Genomic DNA, 16,120 nt, shown 5'->3' with positions numbered 1-16,120 from the left:
CTGTTGTGTGTGGAGGCAGCAGAGAAAAGAGAGGCCCACCCACTGCACATTGACAGGCATGATCTACCCACCCACTGCACATTGAGAGGCATGATCTACCCACCCACTGCACATTGAGAGGCATGATCTACCCCTAGAATTGAACGCGGCTTTGAAAAATTCAACGGAGTAGAGCAGTGTCTTTTGATGTCCGTCTTGTCTATTTTTGTGTACTTATGTTTTTGTCCAGGTTGGTGACCTTGTAGTGACCCCTCTTGGGAGGGGTAAAGGGTGGGGGGGCACTGAAGTGTAACCATGGGTACCGGCAGCCAGGTCCGGCTGCTTCTGTGGAAAAACTGGACCCTCCGGAAGAGACAAAAGGTAAAAAAAGAGCAACAACAAAAAATACTCTTTGTTCCACTATTGCCCACTAGCTACATAGGTCATAAATCACAAGTGCATGTGAGCACGCACTCACACTCACTCACACACACACACACACTCGCACACACACACATTGGGCATGATTTGCTGCTCTTCCTGAAGATGACATTGTGGTGCACCTCGAAGGTAGAAAAAAGAAAAGAAAACCCACAAAGCTCATATTGAGAACAAGCCTCACATCAAGAGGTGATCTGAGCTCCTTCTTGTTGGACAAGTCCGTGCAAGGTGCCTCACGCTTTTGTCCTGTCAACCGATATACCACCAGGCAGGGACAGATAGGGTGGAAGCCCACTGAGCAAGGGCCTCTCTTAACTCGGATCATTGTGAGTGCTCAGCCATGCATTTTGGATAGGCCTCCCATCCCCTCCCACCCCTCCAGTCCTCCCACCGGCCCCTGAGCATCCCAGCGCGGGCCGCGTTTGAAGGAACGCCAGGAACACAGAACGAGTATCCCAAGAGCAGAGATAAGATCGGACCGCTGGCCCATGTCTCACTGCCACCCCCCCCCCCCTTCACACACCCCACAAACCAGCCCCCATCCTCCAGCCCCTAACCCTCCCCTCTCCCAGAAAACGATGCCTGCCAAGGGCTTCAAACGACCCTTCTATTGTTACACGGCCTTGTTTGCATTGATTCTTGGCCCCCGTTCCTTGCCTCTGTAAATACGCGGTGTGTGACTGTGATATTGGTGGCCTCTTCTATTTAAAAAAAAAGAGCAAGTACAGGAGGCCCCTTGTCTCTGTTTAGCAACAGTGTTTCTCTGGACTCGTCAACGTGACTGGTCCTCTCGCGACTGTGGGGGGGAATAGAGGCCATGTGATTTAGGCATAGGGTGGGTCCTGGAAGTGGCACACAGTTTGCTAAAGCTGCAGAGGCTGAGAATGAAGGAGCGTTAAAGGCCCAGGTCCAATCAAAGCAAAGGCGTTATTTCAAAACAATGTGACGATGGAATTGTGGAAGGAGTAATCAAGTTCTAATGAGGTATTTGGACAAGGAGCTGAGCAGTTGTTGTGAAGCAGAGCTTTTCATTGTGGCCTCATTGAACTCCAATTCTCTTCCACCAAAACTTGGCGGCTTATGAGGAAACAGGATTATTTATGTCCCCAATAAACATTGAGTCTCTGTTTCAGCCCACTATACACAAAACGCAATGTCCCCTGCTCGATTGTTGACATAGTCAAGGTCAAGGTCTCATTCCCTTAACCTTAGGTTGAACTTTAACCCCTCAAATGGAAAACAGTCTCACTTTGACCTCTCCATTTTTGGTAATTAGGGTTATTAGTTTGTGAATGTGGCTGTCAATCAACAAGTCAAGTAGCTCTTTCTGTTATTGCCTTCAGTGGCCTCCCACACAATTGACTTTCGCTGGGTGAGATGTTTCCACTTAGCTAATAAATGCTAAGTTGTTTTTGCTTCTAATCTAGAATGTTGTTTCTGCAGATCCGCTTCTTTGCCGAGATCATGTGGCCTGTGATGTTGTTCATAGGCTTGGTATGGCTGCGGAGGGCCAACCCGCTCTACCGACAACACGAATGTAAGTTCAAAGTCTGCTCCCATATTGTTTGCGGTGAGAATGTATTGTTTTTGGATCGCGCTCCAGAATAAACCTGGACTCGAACCAGCCCTGATGAACTCGTACCAGTGCTTAATGCAGTTTCTGTCGAGGCGAAAGGGAATGCTTGAATGCCATTACATAAATGTGCTGTTGATCTAAACTCTGTCGGCCCTCTCTTGTGGTGCAGGTCACTTCCCCAACAAAGCCATGCCCTCCACAGGGATCCTGCCATGGATCCAAGGCATCTTCTGCAACGCCAACAATCCCTGTTTTCAGTACCCCACACGTGGGGAGTCGCCTGGACTGGTGTCCAACTACAACAACTCGTTGTGAGTTTTAGACGCTCAACAGCCTGCTCAGTCAAGTACAGCGAGATGCATTTTAATTTACAGTACATCCGTAAATACGGCATAAGCTTTGAGTGCTGCTTGTGTAGCGTGCAGCAGTGCAGCAGATTGACGGGTTGTGTTACAGGCCCCCAAAGGAATGCAAAGCATTTTTCTTTTTTCAGAAACACAGGAAATTACATTGAAATATTTGTACTCACAATGTTTGTGTTTATCTCATATTCATGTGTGTAGGCGTGTGTATGCGTGTGTATTTTTGGCTGTGTGGATATATATATATATATATCCACACAGCCAAAATATATATATATATACTGTATATACATATTTTGTCCTTGGTTATGTGTTTGCGTGTGTGTGTCTGGTTGTGTCTGTGTGTGTGTGTGTGTGTGTGTGTGTGTGTGTGTGTGTGTGTGTGTGTGTGTGTGTTTGTGTGACTGCTCCTCAGACTGGCTCGCTTCTGGACGGACACGCAGGAGCTGCTCCTGAGTGACCCGGACTTCCTGCAGCTGGGCCGTCTGTGGCGCGAGCTTGGTGTGATGGGCAACTTCATGGACACGCTGAGGACCAACCCCCAGCTCATCGAAGGTCTGGTCACAACACTGCCCACTCAACCAACCCCACCCTCACCCTCACCCTCATCACCACTGTCCCCTGCCCACCCCTGTCCAATCCCCAGCTCATCACACTTCATGTCACAACACTGCCCACCCACCCAACCCTCACCCTCACCCCCATCGCCCCCTGGCCACTCCCGTCCATCCCTCCAGCGTTACATCATGTGAGGAATTCCACTCCACTGACAGCCTCCCTATTGTGGGCAGCACTCCCCTCCCCATTCCACATGGCTGGAGTGTGCTGCATTGTCCTGGAGGGCCACCGCATTTGCTGGTTTTGTCTCTAAACAGTGAAAGGGCTCTTGCGCTTTGGGCTGTAGTGCCTTCATTAATCAAATTACTGAAAGTACTTGTCTCACAGGGAATCTCAAGTTGGGCAAAGAGGGTGCAGACTGGTTGAAATCAGTGGCTGCTGCATTAAGTATAAGTACATATACTCTTTTGATCCTGTGAGGGAAATTTGGTCTCTGCATTTATCCCAATCTGTGAATTAGTGAAACACATTCAGGACACAACCAACACACAGTGAGGTGAAGCACACACTAATCCCGACGCAGTGAGCTGCCTGCTACAGCGGTGCTCGGGGAGCAGTGAAGGGTTAGGTGCCTTGCTCAAGGGCACTTCAGCCGTTCCTACTGGTCGGGGTTCAAACCTGCAACCCTCCGGTTCTAAGTCCGAAGCCCTAACCAGTAGGCCACGGCTGCATTAGGTTGTCCTAATGATTTATGCAAGTCTATCGAGTCAGCATTGCACATTGGCGGGGACGGGCATAATTAACAATTTCCTGTCAAACATGAAATCCAGTGTAAGCAGATTCACAAACATTTACGCCCTCTCTACAACACCCCAGCTCTGGCTGTCGCTTGTCGACATGCCCTGATTTCAGAGTGAGGTTGGATTGCATCACGTAGGCCTTCTCCTTTCCTCTGAAAAAAAAGGGCTCTTTTCACCCGAGCGCAGGAAACCTAAGCCTCTTACTTCCCCCCCCCCCTGCACTTTCTCCACTTTTATTTTCACAGAAAGCACTCCAATTTATTTACCCCGCGGCAGGGCACAGAAAGCACTCCAATTTATTTACCCCGCGGCAGGGCACACAAACAGCGCCCTGTCCGGGAGGGATTGGTTTCCGACATTCCTCCGGTTGACAACTCTAAAAAAATAAATCATGCCGGACGGTTATGGCGCACGGAATGTGATTAATTGGATTCCAGTGATTGATTGCAGAAGGGCCCCGACTGCTGACGCTTCGAAGCTTTTTTAGAGGGGTCACGAATGAAAGGATTCTCTCTATATCTCTCTCTCTCTCTCTCTTTCCCTCTCTCTCTCTCTCTCTTGCGGACTGTCTGTGTGTGTATGGTCGGAATGCATATCAAACAGGCGCTTTTAGCGGTGGAGAGTGCGGGCTGTCCCCTGCCTGTATCGAGGTGGAAGTGCGGACAATGCAGGCCACCTCTGTGTGGGCCCGCGGCACAAAGGCCGGGGTGGAGAGGTCACATCCCACCCTTTGATGAAGCACTTTTCTGGGGGTTTTGTTCGCCAGGTTTGCTGATCCCTCTCCCCCTGCACACACAGAGACTGACACGCAACACACACACACGCTTTCGCTCCCTCTTTCTTGTTCTCTCCCTCTTTCTCTCTCTCTCTCTCTCTCTCTCTTTCTCTCTCTCATACACACACACACACACACTTTCGCTCCCTCTTTCTCTTTCTCTTTCTCTCTCTCTCTCTCTCTCTCTCTCTCTTTCTCTCTCTCTCTCTCACACACACACACACACACACACACACACACACACAGGTCCCCAGTGGGAGCTGTTGCTCAGAAACGTGCAAACACATCCTGCTTCTCTTCAGTCTGTTTGTCGGTTGATCTCAACAGCTCTGTCAATCTCTGCCCTTTTCAACTGTTCATTTTTTTTCTTTCCTTACTGCTCCATCTCTTAATTGGCACACCTCCATACACACACACACACACACACACACACACACACACACACACGGACACACACAGACATTCACAGGCAAACACCTTCTTAGCAATCCAGAGGAAACGCATGCGGTGTTTATACAGTTTATTTTTCCCTGAAAGTGCCTCTGAAATAGGTATTGGACGTCAGTCACAGTGGGTGTGTATATGAGAGTTCTACTTGGCGTAAAATGTTAATGAAAATGTGACAATTCACTGGAGCTCACACACTGATTTCCTGGAGATACATGATTCACATGTTCCCATCAGCCCCTGGGGGTGCCAGTAATCCAGTAATATTCTTTTGATCAGCCCCTGGGGTGACCAGTCCACCCCTGAACATTTCCCAAACCTCCTACGCACAGCTCCTCCCCTCTTCTGCACTCCTCTCTGAGACTGGGACCCAAACCAGGACACTCCATTCAGCTCAGCTCCAGTTCAGCACTTAACACCATCACCAGTTCACACTTAACCCCCCAGACAGAGACTCTCACTGAGATGGACAGCACCTTTCTCCTCTGGAGAGACCGGCCTGGGATGTTTGTCATGCCTTGGGCTGTCTCTCTCTCTCTTTCTTTCTCTTTCTCCTCTCGTTCATTTCCCTGAATTGACAGAACCCCCGTCTTTGTTTCCGTGTCTCTTTCTCCTCCGAGCTGAAAGAGCCCACCCACTCTCAGCCACTGATTCAGGCGCTCGCTGAATGTGTGATGGATTAGATTCCCTCAGTCGGATTGAAAAGAACGTTTTGGAACAAAGTATTCAAACATTGTGCTCATGTTCATTACAATGTCTTGTGCTCTTTTGGCCCCTAACATTTTCTTATTAGTCGTTCTTTATGGAATAGTATAGTATAGTATAGTATAGTATAATAATTGTATGGCATAGTATGGTATATGGTAGAATAGTATACTACGGTAGTAGTATATTCACTCTAAAGTGGTCACCAAGAACTCATTCCTCCCTGTAGTCTCATCACATTTGTTCTGCCCTACTCATGTGCTCACTGTGTCCACTGCAGGCCGTGGTGTGAAGGTGGAAGATATTCTGAAGGACGACGAGACCATCACCTCCTACCTCCTCAGAGACGTGCCTCTGACCGACTCTGTCGTCAACCAGCTGATCAACGCCCAGGTCCGACCTGAACAGGTGGGCCCTTGCGAGTATCACACGAGATGAGATCATGAGGGCCTATTGTTGTATCCTGAGTCTCAGTCTCAGTCGGATTGTTCTTGAGGCACACCTGTGGTTCGCTCAAATTCGCAAACATAGGCGAACGTTTGTGAATGCACGCAAACAGTCTGATGAGATAGTTCTCTGCCGACATACTGGGAGATGGACGGAGGGTTACTGTTGAGATGGGCTGTTTACACAAAATCGTTCAAATGATCTTTTTATGGTTATGGTTATGGTTATGGTTATGGTTGTGGTTATGGTTATGGTTATGGTTGTGGTTGTGGTTATGGTTATGGTCATGGTTATGGTTATGGGATTTGGTTATGGTTATGGTTATGGTTATGGTTATGGTTATGGGATTTGGTTATGGTTATGGTTATGGTTATGGGATTTGGTTATGGTTATGGTTATGGTTATGGTTATGGTTATGGTTATGGATATGGTTGTGGTTATGGTTATGGATATGGTTATGGTTATGGTTATGGTTATGGTTATGGGATTTGGCAGACGCCTTTGTCAAAAGCGACACACAAATACAAAAACAACATAATATTTCAACTTGAACAGGGAGCAGATTAGAATTTTTAGAGTAAACATGTTTGCTGTGAGCGCTTCTGTTTAAGGAATTTGAACACACCTCAGGGTGCCAGGGCACACAGGTTGGGAAACACTGACCTACATTATACCCAAAGCGAAGAGTAACTCTGTGTGTGTACTCATGGATTTATTGGAGCCATAAACATCCTTGTTATTTCACATAACCACACATCCATAAACGACAGACGCTGTGTGTCTGCCAGCTGAGTTGGTGTTTACTAATTGTGTAACATGTCAACTTACAGAATGTGTTATCTCTAACACGGCTCATCAGCGCCATTCCTTCGCATTGCTCAGATTCATTCACCACTCGCTGTGGGAGTGGTGAAGGCAGCCTGTTTGCGCTCAGCGTGATTGTCCAAATAAGAGTTGTGTGGCCCCAGATGGTTACACGACTCTCCCTGTGTGAGGCTCATGGCTAGCGCGGGGCCCGTCGGGGCCTGTGTGCCGGCTTTTGTTACGGTAAGCTGATGCCGTGTTTGGGTTTGACAAGCTGCTCGTGTGTGTGCCAGCCCGGCATGCGGTCAGTGGTGATGTGATGTGATGTATATATTAGTCAGTCCTCGAGGCCATTAGAGTCATCTGCAGGGGTTTGGGTTCCTGTTGGCAGTAAATATGACCGTTTATTTGACGGGAACTCCCAGCACAGGCTCAGAGTCCTGCTGTTTGCACACGCACACACATGCACACACACACACACACACACACACACACACAAGCAAACCTACATACACCTAAACACACACATATGCATACATACACACACACACATACATACACAAACATACACATGCAAGCATGCACATGCATATGCACACACACACACACACATACCAACCCAACCACCCACCTCAAAGGTCAGAGTCAGGGCCAGTTCATTTTGTATGTTTGTGTATTTTTATGCCTGCACAAGCAAAGACCCAGTTAACATTCTGGCCAGATCAGGAGTATTTAAATATACAGGCTGATACAAGGCACATGTTCCTCGGAGAAAAGATCAGAGGTAGCTGGGAGTCGAAGGTTTATTTGCCAATCCTGTGGAAGCCAGGACACCCGACGGGGCGCCCAGCCAGGCGGGTTACCCCACGGCTCTGATAAGATACCCCCACCTCTGATAAGATACCCCCACCTCGTCCAGTCCCTCACACTGTGAGTTCTCGCTAGAGAACAGAACACAGCATCTCAGACACCCAGGGGCAGGAGTGCTTATGGCTGAACTCAACTCCCCCACCTCCTCCTCCACCCTTCTACGGGAATCTAACTCAATCCTTATGAGAGAGAGAGAGAGAGAGAGAGAGAGAGAGAGAGAGAGGTGTGAGTGCTGCCCCCCCTCCAAACAAAGCCCCCCTCGGGGTCGCATGACATCAGTATTAGAGCTGCGCTCTCGGGCCGCTTTCATATGCAAATGGGGCAGGCGAGGAGCGCGGGCCTCGTCCATTCAGAACAGCTCTTTTCTCAGAGCCGCCTAATTCAGACGGCCGCTGGACAGAGCATGGGCCGAGGCCTGGCACGCCACGACGGCCCGAGCGGCTAAGTCCTTAGCAACTAATCAGATGGGACAGAGAGAGATGAAGAGAGATGAAGAGAGAGAGAGAGAGAGAGAGAGAGAGAGAGAGAGAGGGGGAAGGGGGGGTGAGAGAGAGTGAGAGGGAGGGTGTGTCTGTCACTCAGACGATGGGAGCACAGACATGCATGTGTACATGCATAGAAATGCATACCATGCACATACGGTTGCCATGGGCACCAATGCACAGCTAGAATGACCCAGATGCATATGTATATGAGGCCAGACCAGACCAGACAGAAACTCCCACACACATTCTCTCACATACATACAGATGCACACTTAGTCTGATTGGCCTAAAAAGCTTTTTATACTTGAGCAAACAGCACACGGATTGAGGAAGGAAATGTATGCTGTCCTCTACTTTCTCATTGTCTCCTTGACACACTGTCAAACACACACACGCATACACACATACACACACCAACATGCACACGCGTACACACATACACACACCAACATGCACACACGCACACACATACACACACACACACACACACACACACACACACACACACACACACACACACACACACACAAGCAAACCTACACACAGGCAATGAGGCAATCTGCTGCACACACTGTCACACATTCACTCGCGCACACAAATGCCCACTGAGACAGCCAATTACACGCAGGGGTCAGTGCAAAGCCCGGCCTGCAGAGAGGGCCGCATAATGGCTGCTGGTGGGAGCTGAGGAATGTGGACAACCAGGGTCAGAGAGAGAGAGAGAGAGAGATGTATAGGGAAAGAGAGGAAGAGGTAGAAAGACACAGTAAGCAAGAGAGACAGGGAGAGAAGAGAGGGAAAGAAAGATAAAGAGAGGGAGAGTAGGAGAGAGGGAGAGAGCCCCCCCCCCCCCAGTAGGACTCTTACTGGCCGCCTTGTTTATTGTGCCTGGATGTGTGAGCGTCTGGAGTGTGGCCAGCATCCCTGCCCAGCGGCTCTCTTACAGCTCAGCCCCATTCAGAAGCACCGGGGCCCAAAGCCACCACATACCACAGGCCCCCTGTACCACAGCATGGATGGAGGGTGTGTGTGTGTGTGTGTGTGTGTGTGCCTGTACACAGAGTCCGTACCCTGAACCCAAAGCACAGCTTATTGACAGCATATCCCCTGCTTGGGAGGAGCATCGGTGCTCACAGAGTCCCCTTTGTTAGAGTGCAGCGCCACTGTCACTCCCTGTAACTGTCTGTGAGGTGCCCTGTGGTGAGTAATTCTCACTAATGTGTCACCCATGGCGAAAATGTTCACAGTTCGTGTTACATAAGCTGTTTGAACAGGACTCTTGTCAGCGCAAGTCTGCCCATCAGTGGTGAGGAGGGCACAATGGCTACCACTAGCTCACACAATAACTCATTCTCTTGTCAACATCGATGGCAGAGAACATCCGTGTTCTCATTGGTCGATTTTGGATGAGGAAAGCAGCTACTCGGCGCTCACCTGTCAGTTGACTTGTAATTATAGGAACAATGTAATGATACATCACGTCCCAAGATGTGGCTTTGCATGGGGTGTGGGGGTGTGGTATCAGATTGCAGAGAGTTATCAGCTGGTTAGAAATTGTTGCCACAAATAGTCTGTCACCATGGGAATGATGCTATTGTTGGACTAGCGCTCCACCGAGGAAGTATGTCCATTATGGTTGATCCGCATGGCAACACATGGACTTTTATCTTGACGTTGATGTATGAATGTGTCGAGGAAATGAACAATGAATGAAATGAATCGGAACTGCGTACGTTTGTCCTCCTTATCCTCTCGTTCTACCGCTTTTATTATTGTTCTCTCATTCTGCCACCTTCCCTATGTTTTCTTACGTTTCTTTCCCCCTCCACTTCCATTCTCCCTCTCTCTCCCTCTCTCTCCCTCCTCTCTTCCCCTCCTCTCTTCCCATCCTCTCTTTCTGGCCTTTCTGCTCTCCTAGTTTGCGTACGGAGTGCCTGACCTCAAGCTGAAGGACATCGCCTGCAGCCAGTCGCTGCTGGAGCGTTTCCTCATCTTCCCCAGCCGCCGCGGCCTGTACGCCGTCCGCAACGCCATGTGTGCCCTCACGCCGCAACGGCTGCAGATCATCGAGGACAAGTTCTACGCCAACGTGGACTTCTTCAAGCTCTTTCGCCTGGTCAGCAACCTAAGCTCTTCTCCCCCCTCCATCACCCAAAAGTGTTCCTGTCAATCAACAGTGGTAGATGGGATTGGAGTGTGATGTGTGTTGCAACAGTTTTAAAATAATACGATGTCAGTGCCAAAGTAATAAAAATTCAAGTCTGGGTGATGCTGTGTCTCTGTTGCAACTCACAAGACAGATCTAGAGTCAAAATGTCCCCCAGGCATTATTATTTGAATAATAAAAAACAAGAACATTTAAAATGTAACCCATCATCAGTGTTGTTCTAACAGTTAGGCAACAGGGTTGAGATTTAGAAAAGTAACCACTAAAATAAATGAATCCACTCCAGTATGTTTTGGCTCAGTGCTTGCGGTGCAATTACACTGTAATTATTACATAGGTCCACAAAGACGGCATTCCTTGGCAGCGCCGTGAATGTGCCTCACGGGATCTCCCAGCATCCCCGGGAGGCGTTCTTTGGGCAGTGCCAACCATGTTGGCACTCTCTCAGTGGACACTCAGCCGCCGGACACTGACTTGTGAGGCCCAGTGAAGGCGACAAGTCTCGCCGCGAAACACCCGAGTTCGCTCCCGGCATAAAGGGAGAAACGGAGGGTCATTAAAATGGACACAGAGGCTAGTTGGGGTCAGGGAAGGCACTCGGAGGCTTTGCGCCTGCTTTTCGTGTGCGCTTAATGGTGCTGTTTACAGTGCACGGGGATTAGGCTATAAGAAGGAGGGTGTGTTCTGGATGCCTTCCTACACTCCACTCCACAGCTGAGTCCTCTGTGCTCTGAGACAGTTGACGTGGCGGAGAGGAGAGTCTAAATTCCTCAGTGCAGGACCAATGCCTCAAGTGCACTAGACCTATCCACCTACCTAATCAGTACAAACATACAAAATATAAAACAGTTAATAATGATCCAAATAAATATTAATAATTTAGATAATTTAATTTTATATATATATATATCGATTGCATCAGTATGAACTGCTTAATGCTCCCACATGCCACACGACAGCTATATTCAAGGCAAGAGAACGTTGCTTGTTGATAGACCCACCATTTGAATTAGGACCCTGCAAGCACAGCAACTACGGTATTAGCAACATGCCTGTTGCTTGTAAGCGACCTGTCTAGCTATCAGTGTCTTCCAGTCATCTAAAAAGTTGGAGGTTTAGGTCAGTGCAGAGCTGTCTGTGTGTGCGGGAAGGGAAAGTGTCCAGGGGCCAGTGGGGTGAGCGCTGACCAGCCTGGTTGGTCATGAGCAGACAGACGTGGCCTATTTCAGTAATGGGATTAGGATGGACAGGTCTATCTGTGAGACTAAACCATCAGATCGCTGTCCATAATAACACACACACACAGAGGGAGAGAGAGAGGGAGAGAGAGAGATAGAGAGAAGCGGAAAAGTGTGTTGTGGAACTGGACGGGGCAGGTTGGTTTCCACTGGTCAAGGAGAGGAATGTGACGCAGCAGTGCAGCAGTGGGCCTCAACCCTGCCGGCTGCGTTCCGTATACACTTAGTGTACAGTCCACCCTCTGTCCTTTACTCTGTCTGTTCTTTTCTTTCCTCTTGTTCGCTGGCTAATTTTGCCCAAGACTTTCCTGTCCGGTTTTTTTCTTCTTCTCTTCTTTCCTCTTTCCTTCTCTTCTTTTCTCTTCTCTCTTCTCTTCTCTTCTCTTTTCTCTTCTCTTCTCTTTTCTCTTCTCTAGTCTTTTCTTCTATTCTCTTTCCTCTTCCCTTCTCTTCTTTTCTCTTCTCTTCTCGTCTTCTTTTCTCTTCTAGTCTTTTCTTTTCACTTCCCCTTCTTATCTTCTCTTCTATTCTCATCTCTTCTTTTCTTTTCTCTTCTTATCTTCTCTTCTTCAATTCTCTTCTCTCCTCTCTTCCTCTCGGCTGTTCTCTCCTCCCCTCTCTCTTCTCATGAGATAGCGTGGAATGTGAGGGAGGAAGGATGTCTTATTCTAGCACTAGCCGCACGGCAACACGCGCCATTTCCTGAGCCTTCAGGGCCCATTGTATTTGCAGCTCGCTCTGACCATTCCCACCAAACGTCAGAGCCGGCAAGTCCCTGGAAGTGACTGTTGCTGGAAACACTCAGCGGTCAGGATACGGGATATGCGCCGAGAGACGCTCCAGCCGGCCCCTGCTCAGCAGATTTTGTGTGACTAATCTCATCCACCGAGGGCAGCTTGGCCCAGTCTGGTCCAGCTGAAATCATTGCAGTTAGGGTCTGTCATCATGGTGGTATGCTGAAGCAATATAACACTCACACTCCCCACAGCAATATAAGACCACTCCTACTCCCCCTCTGCAGCCTTGACCCACTAGACTTAACGGTAAATGGGAGAGGATCATGTCAACACTGCTGGCCCCCACTCCTGTTCCCCAGAGATGAAAGTGCTGATGGTGGATGAGATGATGTTGAATGTTTTTTGAATTATTTCTTTGTTTTCTTTTTTTTATTTCACTTATTTTCTTTCTCTCTTGTCTTTTTTCTTTCTTTCTGTTTTTTTCTTCCTTGTTTCTTTCTCTCTTTCTTTCCTTCGTTCTTTCTTTCTCTTTCTTCCTTTTCCTGTGCTCTCCGCAGCTCCCTCTCGTGCTGGACAGCAGCTCCCCTGGAATGGACCTGCACTTCTGGTCGCGAGTGCTGTCGGCAGCGTCAGAGAAAACCCAAGAGGTACAGCGCCACGTCGCTCAGATGTCTGTCCACTCACACACACACACGTACACACACATTCACACACACGCACACACACACTCACACACACACACACACACAGACATACACACACACACACACAGACACACACACACAGACATACACACACACACACACACACACACAGACACACACACACAGACACACACCACACCCCAGCCAAAGACGTAGAGCCGTGTGAAGCCACTATCTTTAGCCGCCCAAGGAAACGACGGCTTCCTCCCAGTCTGCTGCTTTTTCGTGTGGAAAAACCCCCCCCTGGCCCATACAGCGTCTAAATATGGAGGCTGTCCTCTGGAAGGGCCCTGCTGCAAAAGCCACAGAAGGAGCCATCAATCAACGCCCGGCGGAATGGTGACGCTGCTAAGTGGAGGGTAGGACTCGGAGAGTAGGTGACCAGGGCGGTGGTTGACCGGTGTAGGGGGGGGGGGGGGATGTAGGTTAAAAGATGGAAGGAAAAGAGGAGACGTTTCCCCATCCCCCCATCTTCCTCGACATCAGGGTGGGGTTGTGATTGTGGGGATGGATGGAGGAGGGTGTGTGTGTGTGTGTGTCTGTGTGTGTGTGTCTGTGTCTGTGTGTGTGTGTGTGTGTGTGTGTGTGTGTGTGTTGGGGGGGGGGGGTGGCGGGCGTTACTGGATGGATGGATGGCCTCCGGGGCGTCTTAGCGAACATGGTGACATCCTGTTGCTGTAGCAGCATTCCTCCGCGCCGGCAGGCCTACAGCCGGCCCCCGTGCCATTTTCCAAATTCCACCTCGGCCGCCTTCCGAGATGCAAACGCATTCCAGATGCAGGAAAAAGAAATTAGAAGTCCCACCCCTCTCCACCCACCCCAACCCCCCGCTCCCTACCCCCAGGGGCGCAGGAGATATTTTGAAAGTGAGGGGGACCAAATTGTGAACACAAACCCATAGTGAGATCAGATTTCCAGATATCGGATCGCCACCTCTGGCCCACTTTCGACCATCATATTTTAAACTTGCCAGAATATTAAGATAATACCATTGATTGTTTTCAAAATATTGTTTGATTAAAATTTTCAAAACTGTGAGATGAGCACAACGCCAGATCTGCCCTCAGACCAGCTTCTTGCTATGTGCAATTCTACTTTTATTTAATTTTTTTAGATTTATTTTACACTACTTGGGCCAATGGTAGAATACTCTAAAAGCAACATGATGTTGATATTTTATGAATCCATGAATTAATCATCATGCCTATGATCCAAACATAGACTACATGATCAAATAGCCTATTAGGCCTACAGTACCTAAATTGTCTGGTATAAACCAAATCAACTCTCCACTATGTGTCTGCAGTTAATATTTATGAATGTTAGAACATATTGGCTTAACAAGTTACCAGTCCGGAACACACAGAAAATTGCAACAGAAAGTTGCCTTTATAATCAACTACTATTTGTTCCAACAGCATTTAAACAAAGCATTTATAAAATTGAAAAAAAATATATATTACATAAGAAGTAAAATAAAATACTGTTACTGTAGTAACTGTACCACATTATCCCAAGCTTCAAAGAGCTCCCCATGTCTGTGACAGCCAGACGTGACACCGCTAAATTCTCAGCTTGTTTATACCCCACACTGAACGCGTAAGAAAGGGCCATCACTCTGGGGTGTGGTAGCCTACTCTCTGGGATTTATGCACCAAGGTAACTGAAGTATCCAATTTGTGTCTTGAAATTATGTTTGAAATAAATGTCTTAGAACAAAAACTTTGGGTAGGCCTATATACTTGTATTTTATAGTTAGGCTAGTGAAAACGAGTTGATCAGTAGGCTAGTTGAGTTTGTTATCAATAAACATAACAGCTAATGTCATGTTGAGCAGGAGATAGGCTACCATAAATCCTCAAATTATGCCCGGGATTGATTCTATTTATAGCCGGACAAATAAAGGCAGGTTCCCATATTTGCCTATACCATACCAACAATTGCCATCAGTCCACCAGCACTAGAAGACATTGCTTCGATTTAAGTCAATGAAATAACACCTCTTCTTAATATTTTATTATATTGTTGGTTGGATTAATAAAGTCGTTTTCCTACCATGGCTCTCCAACACACGTTCTCAAGCTCATTGTCTTGCCGCCCCTTTCGAGCTATTGCCAGAGGCTGAAGCCTACTACATTTAACGCAATTGTTGCGTGACTCAAGGCATTCCAGCCTACGAATTTAATAAAAAGTAGCCTACTAAATCATGCATAATTAAACAATAACTCAATTTAGGCTACTTGGCTACGCAAAAAGGTTTCTATTACAGCACAACCCCTATTCAATGAATGGCTGCCTTGTCTCGCAATAAACAGCGGTGGAAATCCCGACACTTTTTCAACTGCATGAAACATAACAGTGAACCATCAAATATCTCCCAGAGTTCAGTGCCCATCAGTTCCAACATTTAGCAATATAATCAAACAGTCCAAAAGTAAATTGGATCCCAAATCAAACCGAAAATGTTATGCTTTTGATGGCCTACCAGTATGCCGCTCCAAACGAAAAGCATCTCTAATGATGGTTGTTAGTAGACAAACTGGCTTCAGATATCCAACAGAGTGAATATGAGATTGTGCAGTCTTACAGTACTGTAGATGGCTGTGGTTATAGTGATGTGATGCTGTTAATGGGGAGTTTTACATAGTTAGCGCAAACCCTATAGGTTATTATTTATTTAGCGTATATAAGGCTTTTTTTCCTTATCAAAGGTGAGGGGGACGACGGCCGTCTCTTCAGCACTGCGGGACATATCCCCCACGTCCCCCGTGCCTCCTGCGCCCCTGCTTGAAGCACTCTATACTGCAAACAAAATCTACCTCTGGGTACAAATAAAGTAACTTGAACTTGAACTTGCATTAGTTGTTATATAAGTTATTCATCTAGCTATTAATTCACAGGACATTCAATCAAATATGGGTACCACTTTATGGTAAAGGTACATGAATTATCATGAATTCATGCATGAATTAATTCATGATTTATACATTACTTCATTCCTTTATATCCTATGAATCATCAGGAA

At 47.7% G+C, this 16,120-nt stretch overlaps 1 protein-coding gene across 1 annotated transcript in view; it reads left to right on the top strand.

Moving 5' to 3' along the window:
* Positions 1–294: 294 nt before the first annotated feature.
* abca4a (ATP-binding cassette, sub-family A (ABC1), member 4a) overlaps positions 295–16,120 on the top strand; it is a 51,510-nt gene continuing 35,684 nt past the window's right edge. The window contains exons 1-7 of the mRNA XM_076291429.1: positions 295–360; positions 1,864–1,957; positions 2,166–2,307; positions 2,774–2,913; positions 5,924–6,051; positions 10,168–10,365; positions 12,949–13,038. Coding sequence (XP_076147544.1) covers positions 295–360; positions 1,864–1,957; positions 2,166–2,307; positions 2,774–2,913; positions 5,924–6,051; positions 10,168–10,365; positions 12,949–13,038 — 858 coding nt within the window. The remainder of the gene's footprint in view (positions 361–1,863; positions 1,958–2,165; positions 2,308–2,773; positions 2,914–5,923; positions 6,052–10,167; positions 10,366–12,948; positions 13,039–16,120) is intronic.

This window comes from Alosa pseudoharengus, unplaced genomic scaffold, assembly GCF_046254945.1.
Source record: "Alosa pseudoharengus isolate Yale_2024_CS ecotype anadromous, Long Island Sound unplaced genomic scaffold, YU_APseudo_1.1 YU_APseudo_1.1_scf_18, whole genome shotgun sequence".
Classification (NCBI taxonomy): Eukaryota; Metazoa; Chordata; class Actinopteri; order Clupeiformes; family Clupeidae; genus Alosa; species Alosa pseudoharengus.
Note: the sequence above shows the minus strand (reverse complement) of the source record. Positions and strands in the feature narration are given on the sequence as shown.